The following is a 27,658-nucleotide window of genomic DNA, read 5'->3' on the forward strand; positions in this document are numbered from 1 at the left end:
ACACACCTTTCATACGCTGGCAATAGGCTAAACGCGGTATGGATTGAGTCAAGCTGCAGGGTGTACTAATTGGCCTGAATTCAGGCAAGGAATTTCCACCAGCTCCTTATGTGGTTCCCTGGTGGGTGCAAAAAGTAGAGAAGTCTGACTGCCACTCTAGGTTGGAATGCGGTGGGAGGAGTGGATGTGAAAATGAATACAATGCCTGATTACAAATGGGTTTTTATAATCTCTGACCTTTCCGATGGGCTGCGAGTATTAAAAAGTCACAGGAATATGGCTTTAGTTGAACTGGAAATCTACAGTTGTGTTTCACAAGAGACGGGGATACCACAAGGTAGAGAAGCAGGGCCGCACTGTTTATTCCTTGAGTTAATTTCAGTATATACAACTTTTCGTCTGGGTCTTTGAAAGGTTTTGTATACAAGCAGCAATGATGAAGATTGATAATGATGTCCTACAGTTGGCAACAAAAAAAAAGGGAAATAAAAGCATACATACCCACCTGTCCCAGATCTTATCCAAAACCGCTTGTAGGACAGTGTTGTGGTCAAAGCTTGTTTTGGTTGTGACGTACTCCCTTATGCCTAAACAGAACACTTAACACGCATGCACATGTCTGTGTTAGACTTAACGTTTCTACTGTTTACACAAAAACAAAAGGCATCGTTCCAAGATGCAAGTTGCCCTCCTTGCATCCCTTGTTAAGAGTAATGCCGTCATTTCTATCCCCAGTGAGCGATGTGCTACAGCTCCAGGAAAAAAAAAGCACTCCCCTCTTTATTTACACATTGTAAAATATTTTTTTCTCTCAATCAACTGGCCTGTTTTGTATCCATTTGTACCCATCGGGTCACCTTGTGAACAACAGTTCCTACGTGTATGGAAAACGTGCGAAGAACAAACGTGTTAAGAGTCAAGCTGTTTACTGTCACAAACAATGCTGGCTGTTAAACTACTGTTAGGACAATCTGTTTATCGAAAGCAATCTAGTTTAAAAAAAAAGTGCTAATCTTAGCGTTGACAATTGTTTTGAAACAAACCATATGCTGCATGCACCAAGAAGGCATCCTACTGTTAACGTCTATTACTGTTGACAGACCAAAAAAGATGGGAAACACTAAATATTCTAATCTCATCATACAACACAGTGGTAACAGGCATTTTTTCCCTTTAAACTACCGGTATACATTTTTTTCATATTTATTTTCTTTAGAAAAACAAAAGAACAACTGCAATTTCCAGGTTGTAGGGAAAGAATAAAACTTGGCAGATAAATATGAAACAATGGAGTTCAATATCACACTGTGTAACAACATCTGCTCCAAAATTTTTTTTTTTTTTAAAGCAAAAGCTGACCTATGGAGGCAGAAAATACCTTTCACGTCGGAAACGTATCAACACTAATTATGGCCGAGGTACAATGTGCAATTGGTGGAAGTGGATGGGTCACTGGAATTGAAATGGAAAATTAGATTTCTCGTTTCCTTTTACACTTTGGTCAGTCTTGTCAGAAAATCATGCTTGAAATTAAGTTCATATTACAATTTTCTAAACAAACGAACAAATTCAAACGAAATAAGTTTTGGATTTATCACAGACGGATGAGACAAAGGTTGCGGATGGATAGACTACAAAAAGTGCCCAAATGTTTTAAGAGCCATTTAGGAGTACCGGTACTATAAATTCCAACAATGTAACACTGTAGAACAACTCACAGGCGAGAGAGACGTGAACGCCGAAACATTGGAACGATGTTCAGAAACAGGACGATGGCCTTAAACGCACATTCAAATGTCACTTTGCGGCCATGTTGCCTTAAAACGATTCAAACAAGGCACAGGAATTACTCAAGCAGTTGCCGTCCCACTCTTCCCAATAGCCAACGACATGTCGGCCCATTGATGGCATCATCACCTCCAGCTTCCAAATGCTCCGCTCATCTTCAAGTCTGACAGGAGAGGAACACAAGACTTTTTAAGACTGTTACATATTTCACAAGACTATTTCAAAAGCAATAGCGCCGGCGATACGGACTACGTTTGGCAAAAATTTAAAGATTTGCTTCAAGTCGTACCTCTTTTTTCTCTTGCGTTGCCGCTGCTGATGACTGGGAAGCCGGTAAACTATATAGGAGGAGAGACTTTAAGACACTGCAGACCACTGCCACCTGTGGCCTGCACTCCTAAGTACACAAAGAATCCATTGTCCCCGTTGAAATTAGACGAGCAGAAAGTCAGAATGTCTGCTGACATTATAAGATGAACAGTATCACTCTTTTCATTTTACGCTTGAAATTAAAATACCCATTGCAGATTTAACCTGGCGTTGGTGATCTGGATGTTTGTTCCTTTGTACCTGCAAACGCAATTGTTTTTGTGAAGTCATCTGATATTACCTGGCCTGGCCTATTGATTGGCAGTAATGTCTGCGCAGTTGCAACGCTATTCAAGGTCAAGGTCAAGGTCATCTTTATTGTCAAATATGCTTATGTATGACATGCAGCATAGATGAAATTTCTCTTGCAATTGGACTGGAATCGCGGTGAACTAGTAGGAGTCGGCGACTAGTGAAAAACTAGTTGCAGAACCCCACACACTGCACAACTGGTTGTGTTGTGCGGTGTGCAGCTGCAATGAATGTATTTTTGTCACCCGTCGATGGTTTCATCTACTTGGAGTATCGAAACATGCCAGGAAGGGAACATAGCGGGCATTTTTACATACCTGCTACCGTGTCTTGAGGCATTCTCGAAAAATTTAGCCTTTGAAGCAACACTGTAGGGGGAAAAAATGAACATACAGTGATGTATTAATGGCAAATAATAAATATATTTTGTATACATATCGTCGTCAACTTTAGTAAATGGCCTCTCCCATTATTTCCACAAAACTGAATTAAAACCATTAATCAACTTTTCAACTATTGTTTTGTCTTGGCTATCGGCGGCAACTGCACTCAAATAGATGGATTCCATCCATCCATCCATTTTCCGAACCGCTTGATCCTCACTAGGGTCGCGGGGGGTGCTGGAGCCTATCCCAGCTGTCTTCGGGCAGTAGGCGGGGGACACCCTGAATCGGTTGCCAGCCAATTAGATGGATTCCGGTTTATTATTTATTTTGAAGATGTCTCATGATTACAAGTGATTTATAGGTCACAAGGGAAAGGAGACATTTGGATAAAATGTAGAAACAAGTCCAAATCTATTTGCCGTAGGATTTGAAAGTACAGAGCCGTTTAATATTCGGTTGACTAACTCATTTGATTCTGTGATTGTAGTTGCATCTTTACAGGAGGACTAAAATGCTCCACACGTTTAAAGGACAAATCGGTCAATTAAGCAGCCACCCGTGAGAGTAACGTAGTTGAAACGGTCAAAGGTAATGGTTCACTGTTTCCATCTGGGCTCCTTTACTTGTCACAGTTCAGCTGTGCAGCGCTGGTGTGCGGACGACTTCTTCGAGCGATGACGACGATGCAATCAGCACTCATGTTAAATGGATGCTTTTGCCGTGTGGTTCAACTTCCACGTCACAAAGAGCGCGCCAGGTCACGTATGTGAAGTTTGTGACGTTATGCACTTATTGATATATAAATTGGATGTTGTTTTTAACACTCTCTCCAGTTTGAATAGCAGCTATTTTACTAAATCAATTATCACTCTCATCATTGTTGGCGATTCGTTCCCCTAATTATTACTCTTGGACAGTTGTGCGCATTGTTCTCCAATGACGGTAAACTGTCAACCGCATCGGTCAAAGCAGATGGCCGCCACACACATAGCTTGCTCTAAAGGAGTTCTTTCTGTCCTCATGAAAAGAGCCTTGAGTTGACTTATTTTGCGAGGCAACATAAAAGTCGAAATGTGCAATCGTAGACGAACATCATGTATCCCACCAGACATCATTTTCACCATGCGCCATATTCCAGACTTTCAGACTGCACTAGAATTACGACTTTTATTCTATCTTTTTTTATTTTTGTATTTAAAAAAAAAAAGACTCATATAGGTTTAATATTTTTCATAACCTATAATCATGATTAGTAGTGAGGCACCGCTGCTTTGCCTGGAGTCGTTGGGATTTTTTTTCCATTCTGGAAACTAATGGAACCGTGAATTTCCACTGTGTTCAAATTAGTTATCTGTCTTTCTGTACTATAAACGTTACTATCAGTTTTCAATAACAAAGTGTGCTCAAATTTCAATACAATGTAATGAATTTGAAATTTTTTTTAAGCACTCATGATGAAACCTTAAGTAACACAATTGTATTACACACACACACACAGCAAATCTTGAATGTAGGGATGGACATAAAGGCAATCAAAATAAAAATCACAGATTATGCCCCTCAAATCTGATTTCAGATTTAAATTTTTCCCCCATCCGTGTATATGAGAAGAAGAATAACAACTGTTTGCTTTGCCATTTGGGACTTGCTTTTTTTTTTCTTCGATACCAAAAACGCTTTGAAGCAGTCACCCCACCCCCGGCATCAATTTCCTCTTGGAAAAATATCCCTTTTGTCAAAACGCAATCCTAAATAAATTCACATCATAAAATGAGTCGTCAAACTAAATGGGTTGGCTGGTCCTGATGTCCCTTGCTCGCTCTCTCACGCTCTTGAGTCGTGCATGAGAGGCAAGGCAACGTCGGCAAAATATTTGCGGCTTGGAAACACATACCTCAGGTCAAACGTTTACAACATGACGATAAATAATCAACATAAATGGGCACCATGTCTTTGGCAAAGTGCATCGCGATTTACTCTGTGATTGCCTTCCACTGGGCTCCTTTCATGTCATACGGAAAACAATATGAAAAAGATTCTGCTCATGTTGTTGGTTTCTTGGCGTGAATTAAATGTGTTATCGTCTTTAAAATTTTATTTTACAAAAACATGAAAGGGGGGGCGGAATAGTCCCAAAATACAGCGCTGGCAACAATGCCTGTGCACAGGCATGTGGTTAGTGTAAGCAGTGCATCTCAGCAGGGATGCATTTTGACACTGAAATTTTAAAAAAGAAAAAAAAAACGGATAAATACATTTTATCTGCCATCTGGCCCAGCCCTAAAAGAAGGCAATAAGGTGAGGGGCATCTTACTAGGATGCAGCGGATCCATCGTTGCTGGCTGCACTCTGTAGCTTTAGAGAGGGCTGCCTGGAGGGGGGCTCAGGAGGCCTAATCGGGGGTCTGGAAATTGGAGGTGTTCTGCCAGTTCTGCTCAGACCATCATATTCGCCTGCAAAGCAGCATATACAATTCTTATCATTTGAATACTTGCGTGACGTCGAGCTTTGAGTGTTTGCGGAATATTCCATATTAGCGAGCGAACCTTTAGGATGAGGTCTTCTGCCCTGAGCTGAAGTTACTCGACTCACGGTGACTCCAGGCTCTCCATTTGGCAGTGAAGAAGACTCTGGCCTTTCTACTTTACTGATATCAAAGTCGGCCTGACTGGTAGCTGCTCTGCAGAGCGGTGCTTGCCTGCGAAGAGGTTCTCGGGGAACAAGTGGAGCGCAGTTTGAAGATTTGGTCCTCTGCAAGGGAACGGGGGTCGCCGAGACATCGCCTTCCATCGCAGAGTCACTACTCTGGCCATCTGTTACACAGCGGTGACATGACTGTAACAATGCTCATAAACTCTTTACGGGATGTTCGGCTTCAAATGACTGCTCGGGGATTGCAAAATTACAGGAAGTTGAAAAATTTCCATGGGAATTTATGGGAATGAACGGGAATAAACCAGGAATGTACAAAATTGAAGGTTGGCTCTTAATAGGGAACTTAAATACGATTGGGGAAATAAATTTGAGTCGAATCTTGACTAGAACCACCAGACTTTGGGGATGCCTGACAGGGTTTAGCAAAAATACAGAGGTAGTCTTGCGATCCTTGAGGGAGAGCGTTTTTTTTTTTAAATTCCTTCTTTTTTTTTTGCAATCGGAATAAGGAGTGGAGCTTTTTCATTAACATTTTGAATGGGACTTTTTTTGGTATTCTTTTTTGGGAGGGGTGTCTTTTTGTCAATTTTTCAAAGTGGTGGGTCAAGGATAATAATAATAATATTACAAATATTATATATTAAATTATCATTATTATATATATTATATATAATTGATATTATATATTACAATAATTAAAATAAAAATATTAAGATATAATATAAAATAATATTAAACAACATCCATGCTTTTGTTCACTTTGCTTTTTTTTTTAATCAGAATTGTTTTACCCAATCTCATCTTGATTCTACAACTAAAAACAAGTCACAAAGGAATTAGCTGTGTATGAAAATTAACATTCATCAAAACAACAGTGGTGGTGGTTTCGCAGAGCTAAGCTGTATCAACTTTCAAAATGCAGAGGGAGGACAATTTGCAGGTGCGCCAAGTACCTCCACCAGAGTTGTCGCAGTCCCACCCACTGAAGAAGAGGTTTAAATGGACGGAAAATTACACGATTTTGAATAAATCCGTGAGTAAAATGTGAAATACAATACAATGAAGGATCAAATAAGATGGCGAGTTTTACAAGTAATAGCTGTATTTAATGGACAGACTAAATACACATTTTCTGTCCCGAAACAAAATGACACCCACAAGTGTGTTTGGTGCAGCTCTTCCAGAAATGTGTCCAAACATTACAAAGTAATGACATGACGGGATAATGATAATGATGAGGATGAAGATGATAACGCTGATGATGAAAGCAGGGTGATAATTACTCTCAATGTGCTGCGGCTGGAGGAAGTGCTCGTGACTCAGAGGTGGATAAAGACGAGGCGGCCGCTTGGAGATGGTGATGGGCTGCCGCTTTCTCGGGGTGATGCGTGGAGGAGGGACGGGCGGGGCGTTGCTGTCCTCCGGCTTATGACTGAAAATCTGTGATGACGGCAAAACTTCCAGTCAGTAAATTTATCTCCGCTCCACATTGTAGAGCCTGTAGAGCAGCAACAGTGACGATGATACCAAAAATTCGACACTCCTGTGTACTATCAGAGGCAACTTAATTGACAGAAGAAGCCACTGCCACATATGAAATTACAACTATGGCAGAGTGTTGTAAAACGCAACATATGTGTACCATATACTATATTTCTATTGCTTGACGGCGCACTCTTGTCTCGCTCACTTACAGTAGGACATGGAAACGCGTGTGTGCGTTTGTGTTTCTCTGCGCGGGTGTTTCTCTCGTTTCCTCCGTCAGATGAAATGTAATTGGCTAGCTTTAGCTGTTCATCAACACCAAACTTGAAAGGAGGTATGTGGTTGGTTGGCCAGAGTGGTACATGCAGTGCAAGCGAGGAAAGTCCACATGACGGATATCGTCTTAATTTTCGATTTTAATATCATGAATGTTCATATCTAAATATGGCTACGGTAACAATTTATTGCCCAGCCCTAATACAGATGCATTTTTATAATAAAATATTAGACAGTATTTCTCCAATTAAAAATGCGCTTCCCCGAGGCAACATGATGGTTTACGGTCGAGACGCGCGTACCTTTTTGTATTCCTCGATCAGAATCTCCACAACAATGTTTTGGAATTTGATGTCCAACATGGCGGCCACCGTCTCTTCCTTTGCTCTCATCAATGTGGGTCCGTAGATGACGGCCATGTTTGAAGCTGTCATGAGGTTGTCTTTGCTGTGACTGCACACACTGGTGATATGGATCACACTTTTTGAGTGTAAAATTCACTGTGACAATTCTGATATTAGTATGCAGGAGGACAAAATGTGCCGGCACTTACACAACCAAGTGTTTGAGAAGCATCTCAAGCATCTCCCGATTTCTTTCAGGTAATTTGTAGATAAGCGAGTGAATCTCGCTCAGTCGGAAGTCCAAACTGTCCGATTCTAATATAACAAAGGATATGGATGATATTTGGAATCAAAAACACACTTGACAGACTTGCTATACCAAACTGAACACGTTTGAAAAGTCGAATGGTGCATTCAATAGAGCTGCTACTGAAACGAATTGTGTAAAACTGTGGGGTGGCTATAAAACTCAAAAGAAATAACATTACAACCAATAAAACAAGGTTGAGTTCATCTGAGGAAGAGTCTTTTGAAGGAAACTAAAACCATCCTTCGTCTTGAGGCTCTCCCAGTGGGACATCTGGCTAGAATGAAAGACTTCTGCTATTAAAATCGGTTTTATGATGTTGACTAACGTTACTCAGATTTCCTTTTCCCCCCTCAAACTAATCAGCTGTCCTGCAGCTGAACTTCCAGCCAACGCATTCCAACCCAAGTGTGGATAAGACACTGAATACAAACGGATTCTCTTACATTTTCATTGACAAGACGCACACTGTATGGTGCATACTGTACTGTATTCTGCCATCAGTGGTCGCTCACATTCGATGCCGGTTGTCCTTCACTTCCATTTATTTCGGCTTGGAAACAGTTCTGGGGAGGACACGTGGCTGGATATTGGGAGTAATGGCCGTGAATCCCAAAAATTCTTTTTAAAGTAGAATCGGTAGATCCCTGACTGCCACACTCTAGAGTGCCACCCCAACCATCAAGTGCGAAATTACACAACTAAATATTTTTTTTTTCTTAAAAATGTCTATTTCAAAAAAGGTGTCTGATGAACTGTGATGTCATGATTTGGCTCATTTACATAATAACTCGCTGACCAGCGAGGGTGGGCAAAGATCCAGAGGAGGGCGAGTCTGGCTCCACCCACAGGTGAAAGCTTGCTGGATGCACAGACTACTGTTAGCTTGTGATAAGCGACTCAAACTTGATTGCTCGGAGGGCAAAGTTGTTGATTAAGTGGGTGGAGTGGAGTATTTGTGTTTGGTGACGGTCACAAAAGTCAGACTTGGCCAAGTGAGGCACGCAGCTGCCCATGTAACAAGAAATAGAGTGTGAAAAGTGTGGTCTAATTCTTGATCCTTGAGGTATTTTGACCAATGCATGTTACAAGACATATTACTGAAACACCCGGGGAAAGGTTTTCAATTTCAAAAAGAACACAAGATTTCTCCTTTAAAGTTGACATATAAACAAACAACATGTTGTTTGCCCCACTTTGCAGCTATAACAGTTTTCAGTCTTTGAAGACACTCAAAAAGTCAAGTTATTCCATGCCGAATACCTCCAATTCTACCTTTGTGGAGCTTGCTTTGTGAACTAGGGGAGGGAAAATAGCCTTCTCTAAAGTGTTACCACAAGGTGGAAGCAAAATGTCATGATTGAGTTTCATGAGGAGAACAAAAGGGTCAAGCTTAATTCATGATTGATAAATAAAGGGGTGAGACCAATACTTCTGTTCATGTTGTGTAAGGGTAGTTCAGATCCTGAACCCAATTTAGTGGGTTTTTAAGTAAGGGTCTAAAGTTGATGTGCCTTACTTGCAGCTAGAACGAGGTCTCGGTGCAGATCGTAGGTCATCAGAGGTTCAGACAGACTTCTGCGAATGAATAAAAGCACTCGTAAAAGGATCAGAGCAAGATGGGTTGACAGTAACCGCATGGCAAAGAGAGCAGCACTCAGTCAGTGGTTTACTACCACAGAGGAAAAGCGTCAGAGAAGCACATGCATCTTGACCCAGAAGTGCACATGTGAACGTTCGGTGAAAATACAAAAAGGATCGACGAAATGATCACTTTTCATACACGTATGTACTCACGCACCTTAAATAGAACTTCATTGCACTGGTGATAGTTTTAATGTCCCAGTCGCCACAATGCAGGTCCACATCCCCTGAGTTTCCAGGAGCTACAAAGGAGCACAAAGCAGCAGATGAGGTGTTACAGATATTAATGATGTGCTACACTAGATACATGCTAGGTCTAACACCATCTAGTGTCAAGGAAAGATATTTTGACAATGTAAGAAAAGTGTAAGTGTGAACAACTGTGATTATCGCTTGTAGATTTGGTCTGTTTATTGCAGCCGATAAGTTCATCCTCCACCATCCCAAATTTGGTTCCAAACATTCATTCTTGTTAATTTTAGAAATATGTAATGTGTCAACTGTACTTTAATACGGTTTCACTGGATAATAGAATGGACACACACCACAGAAGCAAAATGCTTGATAGTCACCATTGCCATTGTTGTGGAGACATTATAATATCAACACATTTTACATTTTATTTTCACTTTTTTTTTAATCAATCAAACTTCAATTTTGGGATGATATTGAAGTAATAATGTTGAAATCACATTTTAAATTAGTTTATGATTTTAAACCCCTCACATGGAATTTCGCTTACAATCAACAGTAGATTTTGTGTCATAAGAACCCAAATGACACACATGCAGGCATGCGATGAGAAAGCTAAGCCACACACCGATACAGTAGATCAATTGGAAATTAAAAAAAAAAAAAAAAGTCAACAGCCTGTATGAATCAATGAGCTCCAAATCAGAGTTGTATCAAGTTTGAAGATTGGAATTAAACACTGTAAAAGGGGTCCTTGGGTAAGAACTCTGTTCCTACAGTGGCAACCTAACCCAAATTTGTACACAAGTATTAAACTCTCGTTTCCTCACACATTCCAATAACATTGATGCTTAGGTTAACTGAAGGCGAAATCAAACTAATTTTTGTCGCCGGCCTCATTGTATTCATGGTTTCACTCACAATGCCGTTCTGATCGTGAAACCATATTAATGTATCATCTTCCCATTCGATTATTAGCAGTTGCCTTTTTACACATTTTGGTTTCAGGTATTTGTGTGAAGAATACATTCGTGAATCAGATTAATCAAAGCTCAATATGGATTACATCTAAGCGAGTTTTTTTTGGGTTGTTTTTTCCCCCTGAGAGAATACCAACAACTTAGGCACTAAACAGTTCATTGTTTGCCAGATGCTTGGCAAAAAATAAAATAAAAACAGTTCATGAAATAGGACCGCCACATATGCGTCACATCTGCTTCTCTGTTAACTTTACAAAGCGCAATTTGTCAAGGCAGCGTCCTGGAGAGCCTGTGCAGCGCAAGTCGGTGGCTAACACTCTACTCATGACAGAAGCTGCGGAATCGTTTGTGTTTTGTAGTCGGACATGCGAGGTGCATTGAGCAGAAGTGTGAATGAGCGGCAAATCAGGTTCACCGACTCATATTCTTACCAAAGAAGGCATTGAGAAGCTTCTGCACTTGGATGTTGCTGCCAACTGTTCGATACACACCCTCTTGTGTGACTCCTGCAAAATGGTGGTGGGAAAGAGCGTGAGTTTGGTCTGACAAAAAGAGAAATGGAAATGTACCACATGCTTCTCCACAAAGATAGACAGACAGATGGTCTTCCTCATTTAGGAATGTGGCATTTAACTACTTTGTCTGGACTCAAACAAAGGGACATGCTAAATTCCTCTAAAATTATTAATCTGAAAGCATATGTGACTTATTGATCTGCCTTGAAATGCAGATAAATTATTGACTTAAGTGAACACATTAACAGCAGGCCACTGACTTAGTGGTTAACACATCTGCCTCGCAGTTCTGAGCTCACAGCTCAGCTCACAAGGATGACACTCTGTCATAGCAGTTCTAAGATACTGACGGCACATGTATGCCCCCTGGCTGTGATCGGCAGTAGGAGCTCTGAGGTGATCAGTGCTGACTGCTTACTAAGGATGATACAAATACGATTAGCACCACATGAGGGAAAAAAACTGACAGGAAGAGCATCTTCATGGCAAAATCTGAATGATTTTGATGATGTCTGGCATCTATAAACTAATTTGATGCTGTCCATGAATCCTTTATCCGTACTGCTTGTCCTCATTCAGGTGTGCTGGAGCCTATATTGATAGACTTTGGGTTAGAGGCGTGGCACTTACCAGATTGGTTGTCAATCGCAGGTCCATATACTTTGACAATTGAGCCTTCATACCTACGGATAATGTAGTGTCTTCATTTAACGCTAACATGCATGCTTTCGGAATGTGAGAGAAAGCCGAAGTATATAACGTCAAATCCAATTAACATTAGTTTTTCCCACATAAGAATAGCTGATTCTAACCATTCTGGTTTCTGATGCTGCCATGAGACTACCCTGTATTTGAGAGGCCGCATGGGAGGAAAAAGAAATGAGTCACTTAAGCCGTGTAGAGTAAATCCAAACAAAGAGATTCATATGTGATACCACACACCTTTTTCTTCCACATAGTTGATGCACTTCCGCACAAACTTGAATCCAGTTTCATTGAGCTCCACTGTTTGGAGAAAGAAAGGTCAACTCAGAGCATTCTTCACCACTGCCCACTCAGCGTAATAATAGCCCACTTACTTTCCGCTTGCTTGTGTATCGGGGAGTGATATATCTGAAATGGGAAAAAATGAGAGACTAAATACAACATTGAGATACAACTGTGAAATGGCATTTTCAACTCTCACCAGGGAGGGTTTGATTGTAAAACTTGTTTACACGTTGTCAATACATGTTCAAATAGAATGTGCTACTTGATATCTTTTATTTTAAACCAATTCACGCGGAAATGAAGAATCTCTTACTGCAAGAGCAACATGGCCATGACTGGCAGCAAAACAACAACTGAACATATGCTAAACACTGCTTCACAAATGTATTAGACCATCACGCTATTTGTCTCAGAGACCATCCCACCACATGAAGTGCTTTCATGCACACACTTGTTCTCACCATTTTAGACCTGTGAAAAAGAATAGAGCAATTTCAAACGGAATTCCCCTTTTTATAGAGAAATCTCAACAGGCTTGTCTGAGATGCCAGAAATTAATGAAGTATAACACTGAACCAATAATAAAAAAAAATAATTCTGTTCAAGTGTCTAAATATTATTTGTAAGAAAAGAACAATAATGGGTATTTCAAATTTGTTTCAGGTTTTTTTTGGTTAAACAATAAAGTAGATTACTTTTATTGGTTTTATTTTAATTATAATAAAGGTTATATTGCTACATTCATGATTATAAATTATACTTAATTATTTTAGCATTGCAAATAAATAAAAGCCAGCACTCTAGATGCACTCAGACACTGTAAAACTGAAGCACAACTGAATATCAGATGGAATGAAAAATCATCAAAATACTGTATTTAAGAAACCGAAAAGTATTTGTTTTACATGCCAATTAACTCTCCACCAAAGCAATTCTACGAGCATCTACGCAACCAGCTCGACTTGTTTAATTTATTTACAATGGACACTGTACTGTTGCAACTTCCCTGACAGTGTGGCTGGTTATTTCGAAAAGTACACATATTTTGTGGGACAAAAAAAGTTGTAATTTATAAATGCTATATATAGGTCTGATCACATTTATTTTTTCTTCCTTCTAATTCTCGTAAACACTACTTTCTTCTCATAATGATATAAATCAATAACTGCAAAATCACACCTGGTGTAATTGGATTATTTTACAGACTTATTGGAAGAGCACATCCGTCCAAGATTAATATCTGCTAAGTGGGTGGCAAAGCCTTTGGCTATAAAACTCACGACTGAATGAATAATTGAGGAAGTTGCAAAGGGAAAGGGCACCCAAAACTTTTCTTTTTCTTCTCCTGCCCCATCTCGTGACAAAAACTGTTTACTTGACTCAGGGGCATCCATCACACCACAAACCATTGCGAATATTTCTTTATGGGACAACAAATGCAGGAATCAAATGCTCTATTTGTTACCACTTAAGAGACATAAAAATTCCCATTGTGTGACTTGGTCTATGAGTTAGGACTTTTAACAGGAACCAGGTGTCATTCTGAAACACAGTTAAATTTGAAAGTGTCCCACAGACTCATCGTGTTGTTTCATAGTGCTAATTTTGCCACTGACCACCTTGCTGAACTAACTTGATCTGTCCTCTAATGGTTTCAGAAGCCACGATTAGCCAAGAAACGAACACAAAAGCACTTTTTCTTTCCGGTCCACTTTATCCTTTTTTAGCCCACGTAGTTCATTGAAGCGACACATACAAGTTGATGTAATTTCATAAACAAGTAATTGACGTGTTAACAACTTGAATAATTTTAAGAATATATATATATAGATATATATTTTTTTATAATTTAATTTTACCCAATGAAATGAACTGAAATGACTTTAATCCATTCCAGCCACCCCCCGCCCCATATGTTTTTTTGGCAAGGTGGTGTTAATGAAGAAAAATAGCACTGGATTGTATAAATTCAGAACTAAACACTTAAAGGGAATGTAAAGTGCTAAACTGGTTTGATCATTTGAAAAGTGCAATTCCTGTATGTACTGTAGAATTTGTATATTGGATTTGTGCCCCTAAGGGGTGTGGCCTATTAAGTGACATCAATAGCCGGAGTTGATTCATTTGCATGTGAGTGTCTGGGTGTGTGTTGTGGACCAAAGCAGCTCCTTGTAGGTGTTGTTGCATTTCCGTTTGGCTGATTGTGTAGTTCGATAAATAAGTCAAGATATCACTTATTTAGAGTGTAGATAAATAAGAGCTTCCACACAGACTGGAAGAAGACATTGGCGGCAGGGGACTCACTTATCTGCCTGCTTTACCACCTATTTTATTTACTCAGGAGTCCAGTTCCAGCAAATATTTATTGGAGGAATAACCTAAGATGAGACAAAAATCAACTCACAGGTTCTTTTCCGTCCATGGCCTCCATCCACAATTTCCTGTCTCCCTCCGAGAGAGCCTGGAACGTGACAGGCGTGTTTCTATGGAAACAGTTACAAATGCCATTAAAAAGGAAAAGGTTGCAATTAAAAGATTCAGCTAGAAAAAGCATTACTTGACTATGATTAAGTTTAGCATTTAAGCTCTCATTAAGCCTTTGAAAGCTGGACCTGGATCATCTCAATGCTTCAAATATGATGTTAATGCAACTTTGATTAAATCACTGTTACAATAATGGGAAAAAAAGAGCACAAAGCAATGATGCAAAACACAAATGTTTTTCTGGGTTACAATTTCTTTTCTGAGAAACATAACAGAGGCAACATAACTAGCAGCCATGTCAGTAAACTAACTCAAGCATCACTGATCAACCAACTGTTGACGCATAACTTCTAAATATACAGTATGTTCAACAGTAACATATGTATAAATACATTTTTATCTATTACACAATATAACAGAAATATATTCCCATTAAATAAAACGTCATTCTGTCCTTTATCTGGCCTGATATTGAATGAACATTTACTGGAAGCTGCTTTTAAGAGTGAGCCGCCAGGGTGAGTTTCTTTGCAAAGACAGTACTGCCACCTTCAGTCTCTCATGCAAGTTGAGATCTCATTACATTGTTAACATGGCTCGAAGGAGTTGCTCAACATTACAGGACACGTTCATGCATCATTGAGCAGTCATTTAAACATTGAAAAACACCCCCGCAACAAGCAAGTGTCTCAGCCAACTCCAAGTCATTATAGCAGAGCCATGCGTTTATAATGCATTCTGTCATGAACGGACTGATGAGATAAATATGAGCTTGTCTCTTTACTCTTCCTTTGCGAGCGCCATTTTTATGCCATCAGTTTCTGACGCTTCGGGAATGTTTGGGCTACGGCCCATTTCACTTTCACTCCCTGTCCTTGGAAAACCACCTGGTCCCCTCAACAGTCGCCTGTTTACCCCGCGAGGCTCGGCCGGGCGCCTCGTCTTACACGCTGAACACATTTGCTTCACTAACCTCTCGTTAACTTCCACGTCAAAACAAAAGCGCTTGTCGATGGAATCTGTCTTCCGGCGCACACAAGATTTCAGGGTCAGCTGTGTGGGTCCCTGAAGGGAATCATAATTGCAATATGGTCAAACATTACAGCTCTTTTTGGTTTAAAATGTACAGTAAGGATGCTGTAAAGCGACACCTGCTTAGTGGTGGGTTTCTGTTCACAAGGAACCATAACCAGCAGTCGTCCCTCTGTGTGATATTTGCAGTAGTATTTGACCCATGTTACACCGAGGGCCCCTGTTGGGATGGAAACAAAACAGAGCACACCTTGTCCAAATTTGTACGAGGGGTAATTTAAACAAGCTTGATCAAGTATCTCACTCCTGTGTAAACACCTGCTCCACTTACACTTCTCCTGACAATACAGATACCCGGCCATGGGCAGCCAACTGGGCCTTTTGCAGATCTGCGATGAGTGTTTCATTCGCTTCATGAGGTCCTCCATCTCCTCACGAGTGCTCTCATAGTGGTTCCTCGTCTGCGGGCACAACCACACGCAGCTTGATGGGATTGTTATTAAGGGTGGATTGACATTTAAAGTCTTCATTTGGGATTTAGTGTCCTTATCAGATGCATTTTTTAAGTTAGCCATATACCCCTGACATCGTTGAGTGTTTACAATGAACATAGGGCGGAGGGGGGGGGATAAATTAAAAAACAGTGTTTAGAGGGACAAAATAGACTTCAGGGAGCTAAGTAAACATGTTTATCCTGGTTAGGATTACATGAAAGCTGGAAACTATGCTCGCTGACTTTGGGCGGAAGGCTGGGTACACCTTGAGTTGTCATTTATTGTAGTTATTTGTCACCCATCGGCATATTTCAGTAATGTCAGGTTATGGTTGAAAACATCAATCTGATCTGTTTGTAGCTGGTGCAGTCACATCAACAGATAACTGTTGCCAAGGAAGTCCACTTGCATTCTGCAGGCTGAGCTGCAGCTCTTGCTTGTATGGCATGAAGTCCTGCGTCATCTCCACCGTTAGGTTATTGAGGGTCAAGACGCTGTGGAGAAATGCCAGTACCTGCACAACAAAACCGGAGTATAAAATTTGCCACGAAAGGATTTTTGTAATTCGTTTGTAGTTAACACACTATAAAGTAAAGTCTTGCAATGCTTGGCCTTCAGAACAACCAGGGAGTGGAGGGAGGAAGAAAAAAAAAGAAGCAGTCTCCCTTTTGCAGCTACAACAGCTTGTTCTAGATTTCCCCTCTTAATTTCCATTCTAGTTCATCTCAAAAGTGTTTATTGGCTTTGGAACCAGGACTCTTTAGGCCTTCCATACCAAATTCATGGTCCATGCTGCTTTTCTTTGTGCACTGATAAACAGTCATGTTGGAACAGAAAAGGACTTTCCCCAAAACTGTTCGCACAAAGTAAGAAGCAGGTGGCCAAAATGTCTTTGTAAAAAGATCAATTAAAATATGGAGGAAGTAACTTCTAATAATGGATTAAGATGTCTGTCAATACTTTCTTTCCAAAGTGTGTGTGTGTGTGTGTGTGTGTGTGTGTGTGTGTGTGTGTGTGTGTGTGTGTGTGTGTGTGTGTGTGTGTGTGTGTGTGTGTGTGTGAGACCACTCACAGGCTCCACCACGTCAAACTTCTTCCTATCTTGGACCTGATGGATCTGGTACACATACTCCACAGAGGACTCGTAGAAGTTGATTCGCTCTTTACACAAGATCTCATCAGCCTGCGTGGTGGGAAAAGACAAATGAAGCCACAAAAAGGGCCGAGCGGTGTCGCTTTCACTCCCACAAATGTCACTAACCTCTTGAAGTTGACTCTCCTTCTTCTTAGCAGAAAGATTCAGGTGCTTGTCCAGCTGGGAGTAGTATCTTTCACCCTCTTTCTCAAATTTTTTCCTCTTTTCCTACAGAAAACAACATGACTCGGTGGCTTATGTTGGTCAATTGCATAAAAAAAAGTTACATTTTTCCAGAGAATGTGTGCAAAAGAGTTTTTCTCCAGCTACAAAAATACTCGAACTCTTAATTTCCAATACCGTACTTAATAGCATTTATTTTATCCACAATGAAAGAAAGGCCTTCTAAGCCTGTGCTGGCAAAACTATCTGCATCCAAGGACGATTTCTATCACCAAATGTGATTAATCATAACACTATCTGCTGAGAGGATCAAAATACATAAATGCCTTTAAATTGCGACAAATGTGTCATTACACCTTATAAACGTGTACAGAGGGAATCAGTGATGTGGAAAAAAATCATCAATAGTAATCAAAGGTGATGGGAGAATGATATAATCAAGGTAAATTACCAAGCCCGTCCCATGTCATTGACATTTTGAGTACATAGGGGTGTAATAGCTCCCAAACAAAAGTCTGGTTGAATTTGAAAAGAATGCTTATTCGATGGATTTGATACCCACGAAACAATGCTTTACTCTTTTCACAATCAATGTTAAATGGGGAAATATGTGAGTACTGCTCTTCATGTTGCCACACGTATCCTCACAATAAGTAATGAGGAAGTAGCTCATGGCATCCTGTTTGGCACCACAAAGGATTGGATGCATGCTGTGTAAGCATTTGACTTCAAGCCCAAAGTGACACAGCAGAAGACAAGACAACACTCACTTTTGTTAAACCTATTTGCTCCTTTCTGAACTTCTCCAGAGGCTTGATGAGCAGATCTGATGCATTCTGAACCTGGAAAGCGAAAACATGGCATTACTTTTCCAATCCTAAAATGTGTCGTTAAAATATGATTTCCAAACAAATGTGTTGTTGTTGTCGTTTGCCCCTACAACTGACGCATTGTTTTCAGCACGGGGTTAGCACATGACACCAGATTTAAAATTACTGTCGTTTAGTTGGCAGACAAGCCAGTTGAACAACATTTGCTTCAAGTAGTAATCCACCATAAAAATACCATAGCATGACAAGAGCAAAGGAAAACATCCAGGTGCCAACTAGTTTATCACACCCGGAGAACAAGTAAACAACTTGCAACGAAAACGATTAAATTGCACATTAATGTGCCTGTCCAAATATCTAATGACGGTCCGATAGAATGCGGCGTGCGCATGGAGGAAATTGATAACCCACCAGCATCATCCTGTCGTGCTCAGCTTCCTGCAAGAGTCCCGCAAACTCCTGAAATGACTGAGCTGTGGATTAAAGGTCACAGAACGCTTGGGAAATACACAATCAAAAGGATGTAATATTCATTTGGTGGTTTGTTTGCTCCATAAAAGTCCAAATATTAGACACAGATATTAGTATAATGCATTGCAGTTCTACAGCAAGACTAATAAACACGTTTGCTCAGTCGCTCTGACAGTGTGAATCAAAAATAGCAAACAACATCTCTATATTTATTCGAGATGCCTAATACCAATTTTTTCAGACCGACACCAGAGTATTCACTATTTGAGCACTCACGACAAAGGGTACTGATACCTCTCGTACTTTTGACGTATATTTAATTCAACATTATGACAAAACATTGTGAACTACACCTTTCTTTCTTAAGCAGATGATGACCCGCCAACGTGCCAGACTGCCGCAGTAGAGCGCTAACTATTGCCAAGAACTTATTCTATGTCAGCTTGTCTTTGCCTGAAGCGTTGGTCGCTGGTATCAGCAGCCTTCACAAGTACCAAGACTTAAAAATAAGGCCAGTATCACCCCGATTCTGATAATTAGTATCAGTACTCGTCCATCCCTATTTAATACAATGAATAATAAATTCAATGGGGCAGTCGGTAGACGATGATATTGACTAACGTACCGATGTTGATCTCATCATCGGTCAGAGAGTCACCAATAAAGTCGAACTGGAACACACTGAGAGTCTGCGAGAGCTTCTGCACAGCCAGAGAATAACCTATTGAAAGATACACAAAGCCTTTGAAAACCATTCATCCATCCATTCAGTTTTTATAGCGTGTGTTCTTATTTGGATCATGGGTGAGCTTGAGACTATTCCGGATGACTTTGAGCGACAGTTGAGTACACTGGACCCGTCATCACCCAATCACAGGTGATATGTAGCCAAACAGCAATTCACCCTTTACACCAATTGACAATTTGCTGCACCTCTATAAATAAATAAAAAGCAGGAAAAAATCTTTCCACTGCTAAGCATGAATGACAACAATGCAAAACATTGTATTTCAACTTTGAGGCCAGCATCATTTACAAAACTTGTTGGAGCAGTTGAGTGACAGATGGTGTTTGACTACATTGCATTCAAATCTTTAGCGCAAGACAAAGTTTTGGATCTGTCAGAGGTGTGGAATCTCAGTCAGAGCATTTCATCCTGCTTGTCACATAAAAACAATAAAACCTAAAAGGAAATGATCTTCAAACCTAAAACTCCACAAATTCTCATCATGCATAAGAATAATACATTTGTTCAATCACTGCATCACATTTTTTGATACATTCCATTGGGAACCTACGGGGGGAAAAAAAGGTTCCTATTTGGCTCTAGGTTGCTTTTTTATTTTTGCCCAGATAGGAAAGTCAGCCGGAGCTAGTATGTGGTCAGTGTTAACCCCACTACATCTGGCTTTCATTATCTAAACAAACCTGGGTCTGGTAAATCAATACTACAAGACTTTTTGGCATCGGGATCCAGGAGCATATTTGAAATTATCCTTTTAATCTACTGAGATCTGTGTGTGTGTGTGTGTGTGTGTGTGTGTGTGTGTGTGTGTGTGTGTGTATGCTTCACTTCTTTTTTTTCTTTAATTCTTTAGTCATGAACATGCATAGTGTGCATAGATGCACGTGCAGTTGCAGCTCAAAGACCGATGTCAGCACTAAAATAAACATTAACATTGGTGCATTCAAGAAAAAAGACATTCATTTTCTGCCCAGAAGTGTGCCAACACCAACAATAATGCCACTATTTGTTTGCGGGTGCTACAAAATGGGATCTTGGCATGGAAAACAAAACCAATTTGTGTAGCTTCAGGGGGGTGCCACATTGACCCAAATGTAGCCATGAACTGTACCCTGAGCTCATTATTTATTGCACATACAGTAAATCTATACCATAACCTTGAAATTAATGGGAGTTGGAGGGGGGTATTTTATGCGATATAAAAATCTATATTAACTGGCCGATTAATCAAGCACTCTTCTTGGCCTAATAAAATCAATATAGGTCTGGCCATATAAAGTACATCAGAATAACCATATATATATATATTGATTAATGACTGAATTAAATTAATGTGTGCATATCGCGACAGATGTGTTCTGCTACTCCACTTGGCTGCAACACATTTTGCTCTGACCAATCACGGGTGTTATAATGGTGATGCCATCGGGGCCAGCGCTCTGGCCCTGTGAAGATGAGTTTCAAATCTTATTGGTTAAACAAACAGTCCCTCTTCTAATATTGTTATATAATACAGCACGACTGATTGTGAAGCACCTGACCAGATTATGTTGACAAGGCAGCACAGAGAGAATGAAATCTGATCGTACAAAAAGTATATAGAAATAAATAACACACAGCCCAGAGAAACAGTTCAAATTGAAATCAATAAACTCCTACAAAAAAATGTAAACAATTTCATGAAACATATACTCGAATTTACTTTGTTCAAATTGGTCAGCAAAAAAGGTTTTGCATGCCCTGACCACCACCCAGTAAGACTGTGTGACTCAACTTGACTTCGTAGTTGCTAAACCCAAGTCATGACTTGCTTGAAATTTTGTGGTAACTTGACTTGCTTGTTTGTTTTGCTACAGTAACAGTATTTAAATGTGCAGCTCATACATTTACTCCCACCTCTGCCAGTTTGTGCTTTGTTGTTGTAATTGGGGAGCACTAGCACCTCCCTAATGTGTCTCTCGCACCATAGCAACGCATCGTGCAATCTTGCGCGAAAATGCTCAATTCAAACAAGAGGATAAGATACTTACCTTTAATTGCATTAATTACATTGTTGCCATCTTTTATCAACTCTTTAAGGAATTTGCTAGTTCTCTCCAGCTCCAGCTCGTAGCACTTGAGCGTCTCCCTAAAGTCAGGACTGTCCGAGTAGCAATCGCTAAACTCCAGAGGGGGATGCCCCATCTTGCTTGTAGTCTCTAGAACAAAAACAAACACAAACAATATGATTGGAACAGCGAATTTGGTTTCCAAGCAGCTCTCAGCTCGCCTATAACTGCACGCCGCTCATTGCCGCCCAGCTTGAGCAACCATGTTACCCGTGGGAGCCTGCAATGGCCGCAGGTCACTTACCAAGCCCAAGGGGGGAAGACGGACGGTGTGAATTACTTCCTCGCTTTTCGGCGACTGGCAGACTCTTTCCGACGTTTAGTTACACGAATCTTCGCCCGTTTTGCCACTTTTTCAGTGTTGTGATGTCGCTATCAGAAGAGCGGCTGGTTTCATTTTGGACACGTCCCATTCCAAAATGTTTTGCATTTTCATGAGTCATATTTGACATTCTGCTGTCATCATTTTTAGTCAAACTCATTAAAAGTCGCTGTATGGAAATTTAGATGTAAACTGCAAGCTTACAAGTGGTGTTATTTGTATATCAACGCCAAGGAATAATACAAATTTAGGTCAACGCGAAATGGAACGCTACCAATCAGGGCCGTGACCAGCATTTTTTTTTTCTTCACACACCCCCAGGAGGTTCTTAAAGGGCCAGCTCAAAAACGAATGGCAAGCTAATGGCTAACCACTGAATATTAAAATGTTTTGGTCAGATTTGTGACGACATGCAGTACTGTATTTCAGTATTTATTTTTCTGACAATGTACTACTTTTATTCCCTTCATTTGAAATCACATATCTGTACTTACGATGATGGGAAGCTTAGGAGAAGCAAGACATTTCGGAACTACAGCCTTATTTGCGAGTTTTTTTGCTGCTGTTGTGTACTACAGTATTGTCTTATATGTTGCAGCAAAGCAGTGTGTCCAGGATTTTTTTTCTTTTTCACTATATCACTGAAATATATTTGTGTGCAGAGAACTTATTTAGTTTTTTGTTGTTGTTGTCGTCGTTATGCCAATTTCAAAACAGGCATTTGCAGAAAAAAACATTTTTACATTTGTGCCTACATTTGTACTGAGTCTTTTCTGAATTCACTAAAGGAGTTGAATCTGTACTTAAACTGTGCCTTTCCCCACGTTTTTTTCACATCTATGTGTAATTTGACTAAATACAGGATGTGACTACTTTTTCCACATCTACTATTTGTTCAACTTTTTAAAGTTAATCAGACAAGATTTTTCTTTTCCTCTTGCTTTCACATTTCACTAAAATAGACGAGTTCTGACCCATTGCATATACCTAAAATTACCTCTAGATGTCCTCCTTCAAACTGAATCGAATGGCATTCATTATACAGCATGAAGGAAGTCACAGTTTTTTTAGATTGAGCATAGTGGTGAAATAGAAGGATCTTTTTGCCAATGAAAAGCACAGAATCGTACACTGCCTTGCCAAAGGTATGATAGCCCATGGTCATTTCAAGAAAATCACTGTACTACTTTTCAAAGGGAAGTTTCTGTCAGGAAATTGAACCAAGAGAGCAGCCATTAAACCAGTTAAACTGCTATGAATAAAAAAGGAGAAAAACAATTGTGTCGCCAACATCATCCCTTGACTTCAACCCCATTGAGAGTATCCTGAAAAACGAGGGTATATTAGTGTGCACAGCGTTAAGTTATACAGTACCTCCAAACAACTCTGGGAAGCAATTATTGCACCTTCAAGTGAGACAGAAAGAAACTATACAGGGACTTCAAGTGTTAATGATCAAAACATGCAGTCATTCTCTAAGTGTGTTCTGCATATAACTCGTGGGACAATGACTCCCTCTAGTGGCAAGCAAAAGACTTACTGTCAAATTACACTTCACCTGTTGCTCATGTTTCCAGTTAAAATCATTCGCATTGAATCTTTAACTTAACTGGTTGTTGTTAAACATTTAATCAGGAATCATTTTGATGGAACCTTTAGGCGCAAGTTTAACCCTTTAGGCCCCAGTGTTTAAAAAATGTCCAGTTGTGATATTACAAAAGTGTAGCTTGAAAATAGTGATAGAGCCATAGTGCAAATGTTACTTGTTACAAGTTTGCTAATTTGGCGCTGAAAGAGTTAATTGAATCTTATTTTAAATACAGTATTTTTATTGTCCAATATTTGTATTCAGAGATGGGCACTTTACCCTATTTTGCCGGTCCGTCCTTCGTCAATATTCAATAATAGTTCTCCGTGCCGACCGTCCTCGTCCTTTTAAAGCACTTCCGTACCAGTCCGCCCAACGGAATAAAAAAACGTGTGTGACATGGGGCCACCACCTCTGCCCAACATACGAGACAGCACTTAATTTGCTTCATAGTTTAGCGTAGCACTGCTGATTCCATCATGAATGGCGCCTTTTGCCACAACCTCAAGCATTATCATAGACAACATTAACATTACCTATACAAATACACTTTCTTGAGTACGTCGACGCCGCAGCCATTTTGGATCGGCAAAGTGAAGCAAATTGTGAATATGCTTCCTCCATAAAGATGTATCATCGAGCAAAAATTCATTCCATTAATCTGGAATTATTGGTTTTGATTATGTTATCCTAGTTCAAAGTTAAAATATGGTTTGTGGAATTTATATCTAAAATTTAAGCCACATTCAAAATGGCGGATGGGCGAACACGGTTCAACATCATTAGTGAAATAGGTGTTCTTCGGTAATTTGTTATGTTCTCTGACTGTACACTAACTACCAGTGTTGCTATAAAAATACTGTTGAGATGAAATAGCCTGTTAAGAAAATACAGTGTTTGGCTACACTCTGGCCTTGTTATTTTTTCTCCCAAAACCACATACCTAACCACATTAGGGACGATTAAAGACCCGGACAAAATCCATCCCTGCTTAAACCGTCCTTAAAATTTAAAAAAAAAAAAACTTCTCGTGCTCCATCCGAGACAGACGGACTGTTCTGTTCCATGGATGGAATGCCTGCCCATCTCTGTTTATTTTAGATTGTGACCAAAACCCATTGGGTAAATATGAATCCGAACATGCTACGTGCGTACCAGATTTCAGTCAGATAGAGTGAAATATTAAGCCTGGCAATGTTGTGCATGGAAAAACTGGACGGAAGTACACTAAGAAGTGTTTTTACTGTCTCTTGGTTCAATTGCTGTTTTATACATTTGTACACTTCCTGTCCAGAACAAAGCCCAGTTCATCCAAGAGAGCAGACTGCAGTCCCCCACACGGATTCCTCCACTGGTCCGAAATTAAAACATTTGAATTGAATTGTGTAGTTGTTTGTTTGGTCCATCTAAATGGAGCTATTGTATGCAAACAGTGTGTGTAGAAGCATATGACCTCTCAGTGCAGGGCTGTGCGGAGCAGCGTATGCGTGTGAGTGTGTGCATGTCTGTGTGTGATACCATTAGCAATGCAAAGTCCTGCTGCTCCGTTGCTCACTGGCACAGATTTGTTCAAAAAGCCTCCATGCATAAATGTGTCCGGATGTTATTTGTTATAAGCATCATCTGAAGGTAAGGATGCTTTGCTTCTTGTGTGATCATTTTTAAAGCTGGGTTGTCTTGCTTAACTTCTGATTCACGATCACAAAAAAAAAAATCTGCAAAACTTGCACAAGTCACTTTTGGCAATTTGTGCGCCTCACTCTGATGAGGGGCGAGCGTGTCACATGACGCACGGTGCCAGGTCACTCATAAAGAGTCTGCCAAATCCAGTGGAGGGCAGAGAGGCCCCCTTCTTCTCTTTCTGGACAGTCGATCCTCCATGCCAAGCAAGTGGGTCAAAAGAGTTGTCAGCGCTGTCTCATATGCCTCTTACGCCTCCTCCTGAGCCGGGTAATAGAGCCTAACATATATTTATACTCAATGCAGGGATGATGCCGTAGAGTAGACATAGTATTTTTAAAATGTTCAAGCTTTCATCATTATTCATGCAGATATACAATTCTGACTCATGAAACATGACTGATACGTGGATTTTAAACTTGTTTTTCATTTAATCTCTGACATCATCACTTGGGGGTGGAAATTGAACCTCTTCGGGATGAAATTCAAGTTACATTGGTCATGTGATTTGTGAAATAAACTTCTTAACTCTCCATTTGTAATGTGCAAACTTGCGTGATAATATGCAGGTGAAGCAAAATTCTAATAACGGCACAACTACATGGATCATTATGAGGGGTGTAAAAAAGTAATATGACATTTTATTAGTGCAAAAGTCATGTAAATGTTCATATTTATAATATGTGTACATGTTTGATTCAAGTTTGTTTTCATTTGTCTTTTTGAAACTTTTTTTAATAATCAAATGTGAGCGGGTAAACAAACGAAACCAAACTGCCATTCAGGTTATATTAGAGATTTTGAAGATACTGATTAATGTCTTGTATTTGATGTATGCAAGTGTACCTAATAACAGGTCCTCACTCCACTGAAAGACAGGATTCACCAAAAACAACAATCCAACAAAGAGGACTGAAAATATGACACTAAATGGATTCATATCAGTGAGACATCGGTGTGGCTAGACCACAACAGCAAGGTGGAGCCTTATGGGCTTATGGAGACAGCCATCAAAAATAAACTCCAACTTTCCCTTGTGTCTTTCAGACCCGGAACAAAAAATGAACTGGGCCTCATTTTATGCTGTCATCAGCGGCGTCAACAGACACTCCACTGGAATCGGTCGGATCTGGCTTTCCGTGCTGTTCATTTTCCGCATCCTAGTCCTGGTAGTTGCAGCGGAGAGTGTGTGGGGGGACGAAAAGTCTGGCTTTACTTGCAACACCCAGCAGCCGGGCTGCAACAGTGTATGCTACGACCACTTTTTCCCCATCTCTCACATCCGCCTGTGGGCCCTGCAGCTCATCTTGGTCTCCACTCCTGCCCTGCTGGTCGCTATGCACGTGGCCCACCGGCGGCATGTGGACAAGAGGCTCTACAAGCTGTCAGGGAAGAGCAATCCCAAAGAACTGGAGCAGATCAAGAGCCAAAAAATGAAAATAACCGGCGCCCTCTGGTGGACATACGTCATCAGCCTGTTATTCCGGGTCACATTCGAGGTGACCTTTATGTACGTCTTCTACATGATTTATCCCGGTTACAAGATGATCCGTCTGGTCAAGTGTGACTCATACCCCTGCCCCAACACAGTGGACTGCTTCGTATCCCGCCCCACGGAGAAAACCGTCTTCACCGTGTTCATGTTGGCCGTGTCGGGCGTTTGCATCCTGCTCAACATTGCGGAGGTCGTCTTCTTGGTGGGGAAGGCCTGCGGCAAGCACATGCACAATGCTGGAGACTCAACCACAGGGGCTTGGCTCCAACATAAACTCGTAATCGGGAAATAAATCTCCCTCAAAATGTTGCATACATACCAGTGATTTTAGCATTAATTGCCAATTATTAACCTTTGATTTACATTATGAAAGTACAATACACTATATAGAACAATACACTAAGATTCATTGCATGTATATTTTTGTGTTGTACATGCAGTGGCAACATTTTGCTTCTTTTAGACTTGAATTGTAGTCATTGTACTGAAAAGTAACAAATGTCTTCTGTCTAACTGGTGATTAAGTAGAAATGAATGAACAGTAAACATAGAGTGCAATACATTCCTTCTGACTGGCAGTGTTTATGGATATCAGTTTAAAAAAATCCCTGTGAGGTATTTATGAAGCACTAAATCTAATAAGAGTGTGTGTGATTTTACACAAGTGCCAATGATCTTCATGGTGATGTTTCCCAACCAGAAAAGAAAAAAATGTGAATGGCATGGCGCTTCACTGCATATTTAGCGGTAACGTTGCTATTTTTAGACGTGAGCTACCACTTTTGACTAAACATCTCGGGCAGCTTGGATTCTCCTTGTTAAGGCCCCAGAGTGCAGAGTTCTGGGTTATCAATAGCCTCGCCGTGTAAGAGGTCAGACGGCAGGTGACAACTGTTGAACCCGCCGAC

The 27,658-nt window shown here is 40.3% G+C and overlaps 2 protein-coding genes across 4 annotated transcripts; one reads left to right on the plus strand and one right to left on the minus strand.

Moving 5' to 3' along the window:
* Positions 1 to 338: 338 nt before the first annotated feature.
* On the minus strand, positions 339 to 22,123 carry ophn1 (oligophrenin 1). 2 transcript variants are annotated; one of them, XR_015103085.1, is made up of 25 exons: positions 21,910 to 22,123; positions 21,588 to 21,755; positions 19,438 to 19,533; positions 18,753 to 18,814; positions 18,282 to 18,353; positions 17,455 to 17,556; positions 17,266 to 17,376; positions 16,603 to 16,707; positions 16,031 to 16,160; positions 15,819 to 15,919; positions 15,641 to 15,732; positions 14,588 to 14,666; positions 12,273 to 12,306; positions 12,136 to 12,198; positions 11,110 to 11,184; positions 9,664 to 9,748; positions 9,382 to 9,440; positions 7,765 to 7,870; positions 7,514 to 7,673; positions 6,734 to 6,890; positions 5,342 to 5,608; positions 5,110 to 5,248; positions 2,727 to 2,777; positions 2,078 to 2,185; positions 339 to 1,951 (listed from the first exon to the last, which is right to left on the minus strand). XR_015103085.1 is itself a non-coding variant. In XM_086131300.1 (25 exons), exons 2-25 carry the CDS (start codon positions 21,739 to 21,741, stop codon positions 1,946 to 1,948), a joined length of 2,355 nt encoding a protein of 784 aa, XP_085987426.1. In that variant the 5' UTR covers positions 21,742 to 21,755; positions 21,910 to 22,121; the 3' UTR covers positions 339 to 1,945. The 2 variants fall into 2 exon arrangements, 1 of the variants encoding a protein (XP_085987426.1); XM_086131300.1 differs by having other exon boundaries at positions 2,078 to 2,126; positions 21,910 to 22,121.
* A 2,949-nt stretch (positions 22,124 to 25,072) lies between these two features.
* gjb1a (gap junction protein beta 1a) lies at positions 25,073 to 27,332 on the plus strand. Of its 2 annotated transcripts, none has more exons than XM_086131303.1 (2): positions 25,073 to 25,204; positions 26,303 to 27,332. In XM_086131303.1, exon 2 carries the CDS (start codon positions 26,317 to 26,319, stop codon positions 27,040 to 27,042), a length of 726 nt encoding a protein of 241 aa, XP_085987429.1. In that variant the 5' UTR covers positions 25,073 to 25,204; positions 26,303 to 26,316; the 3' UTR covers positions 27,043 to 27,332. The 2 variants fall into 2 exon arrangements, with proteins under 2 accessions (XP_085987429.1, XP_085987428.1); XM_086131302.1 differs by lacking the exon at positions 25,073 to 25,204 and adding an exon at positions 25,360 to 25,525.
* Positions 27,333 to 27,658: the final 326 nt, after the last annotated feature.

The sequence above is a fragment of the Hippocampus guttulatus genome, chromosome 15 (assembly GCF_054856545.1).
Source record: "Hippocampus guttulatus isolate MCC_2025c chromosome 15, RoL_Hgut_1.0, whole genome shotgun sequence".
In the NCBI taxonomy this organism is placed as follows: domain Eukaryota; kingdom Metazoa; phylum Chordata; class Actinopteri; order Syngnathiformes; family Syngnathidae; genus Hippocampus; species Hippocampus guttulatus.

Excerpts from the sequence above, each read along its gene's own strand:
- gjb1a (XM_086131302.1), top strand. The coding sequence starts at position 25,360 with ATGACGCACGGTGCCAGGTCACTCATAAAGAGTCTGCCAAATCCAGTG. Across the intron at positions 25,526-26,302 it reads TACGCCTCCTCCTGAGCCGG|ACCCGGAACAAAAAATGAAC; the intron begins GTAATAGAGCCT and ends TGTGTCTTTCAG.
- ophn1 (XM_086131300.1), bottom strand. The coding sequence starts at position 21,741 with ATGGGGCATCCCCCTCTGGAGTTTAGCGATTGCTACTCGGACAGTCCT. Across the intron at positions 16,161-16,602 it reads TGCAGCTCAGCCTGCAGAAT|ACGAGGAACCACTATGAGAG; the intron begins GCAAGTGGACTT and ends TTGTGCCCGCAG. Across the intron at positions 6,891-7,513 it reads TGATCGAGGAATACAAAAAG|ATTTTCAGTCATAAGCCGGA; the intron begins GTACGCGCGTCT and ends CCGTCATCACAG.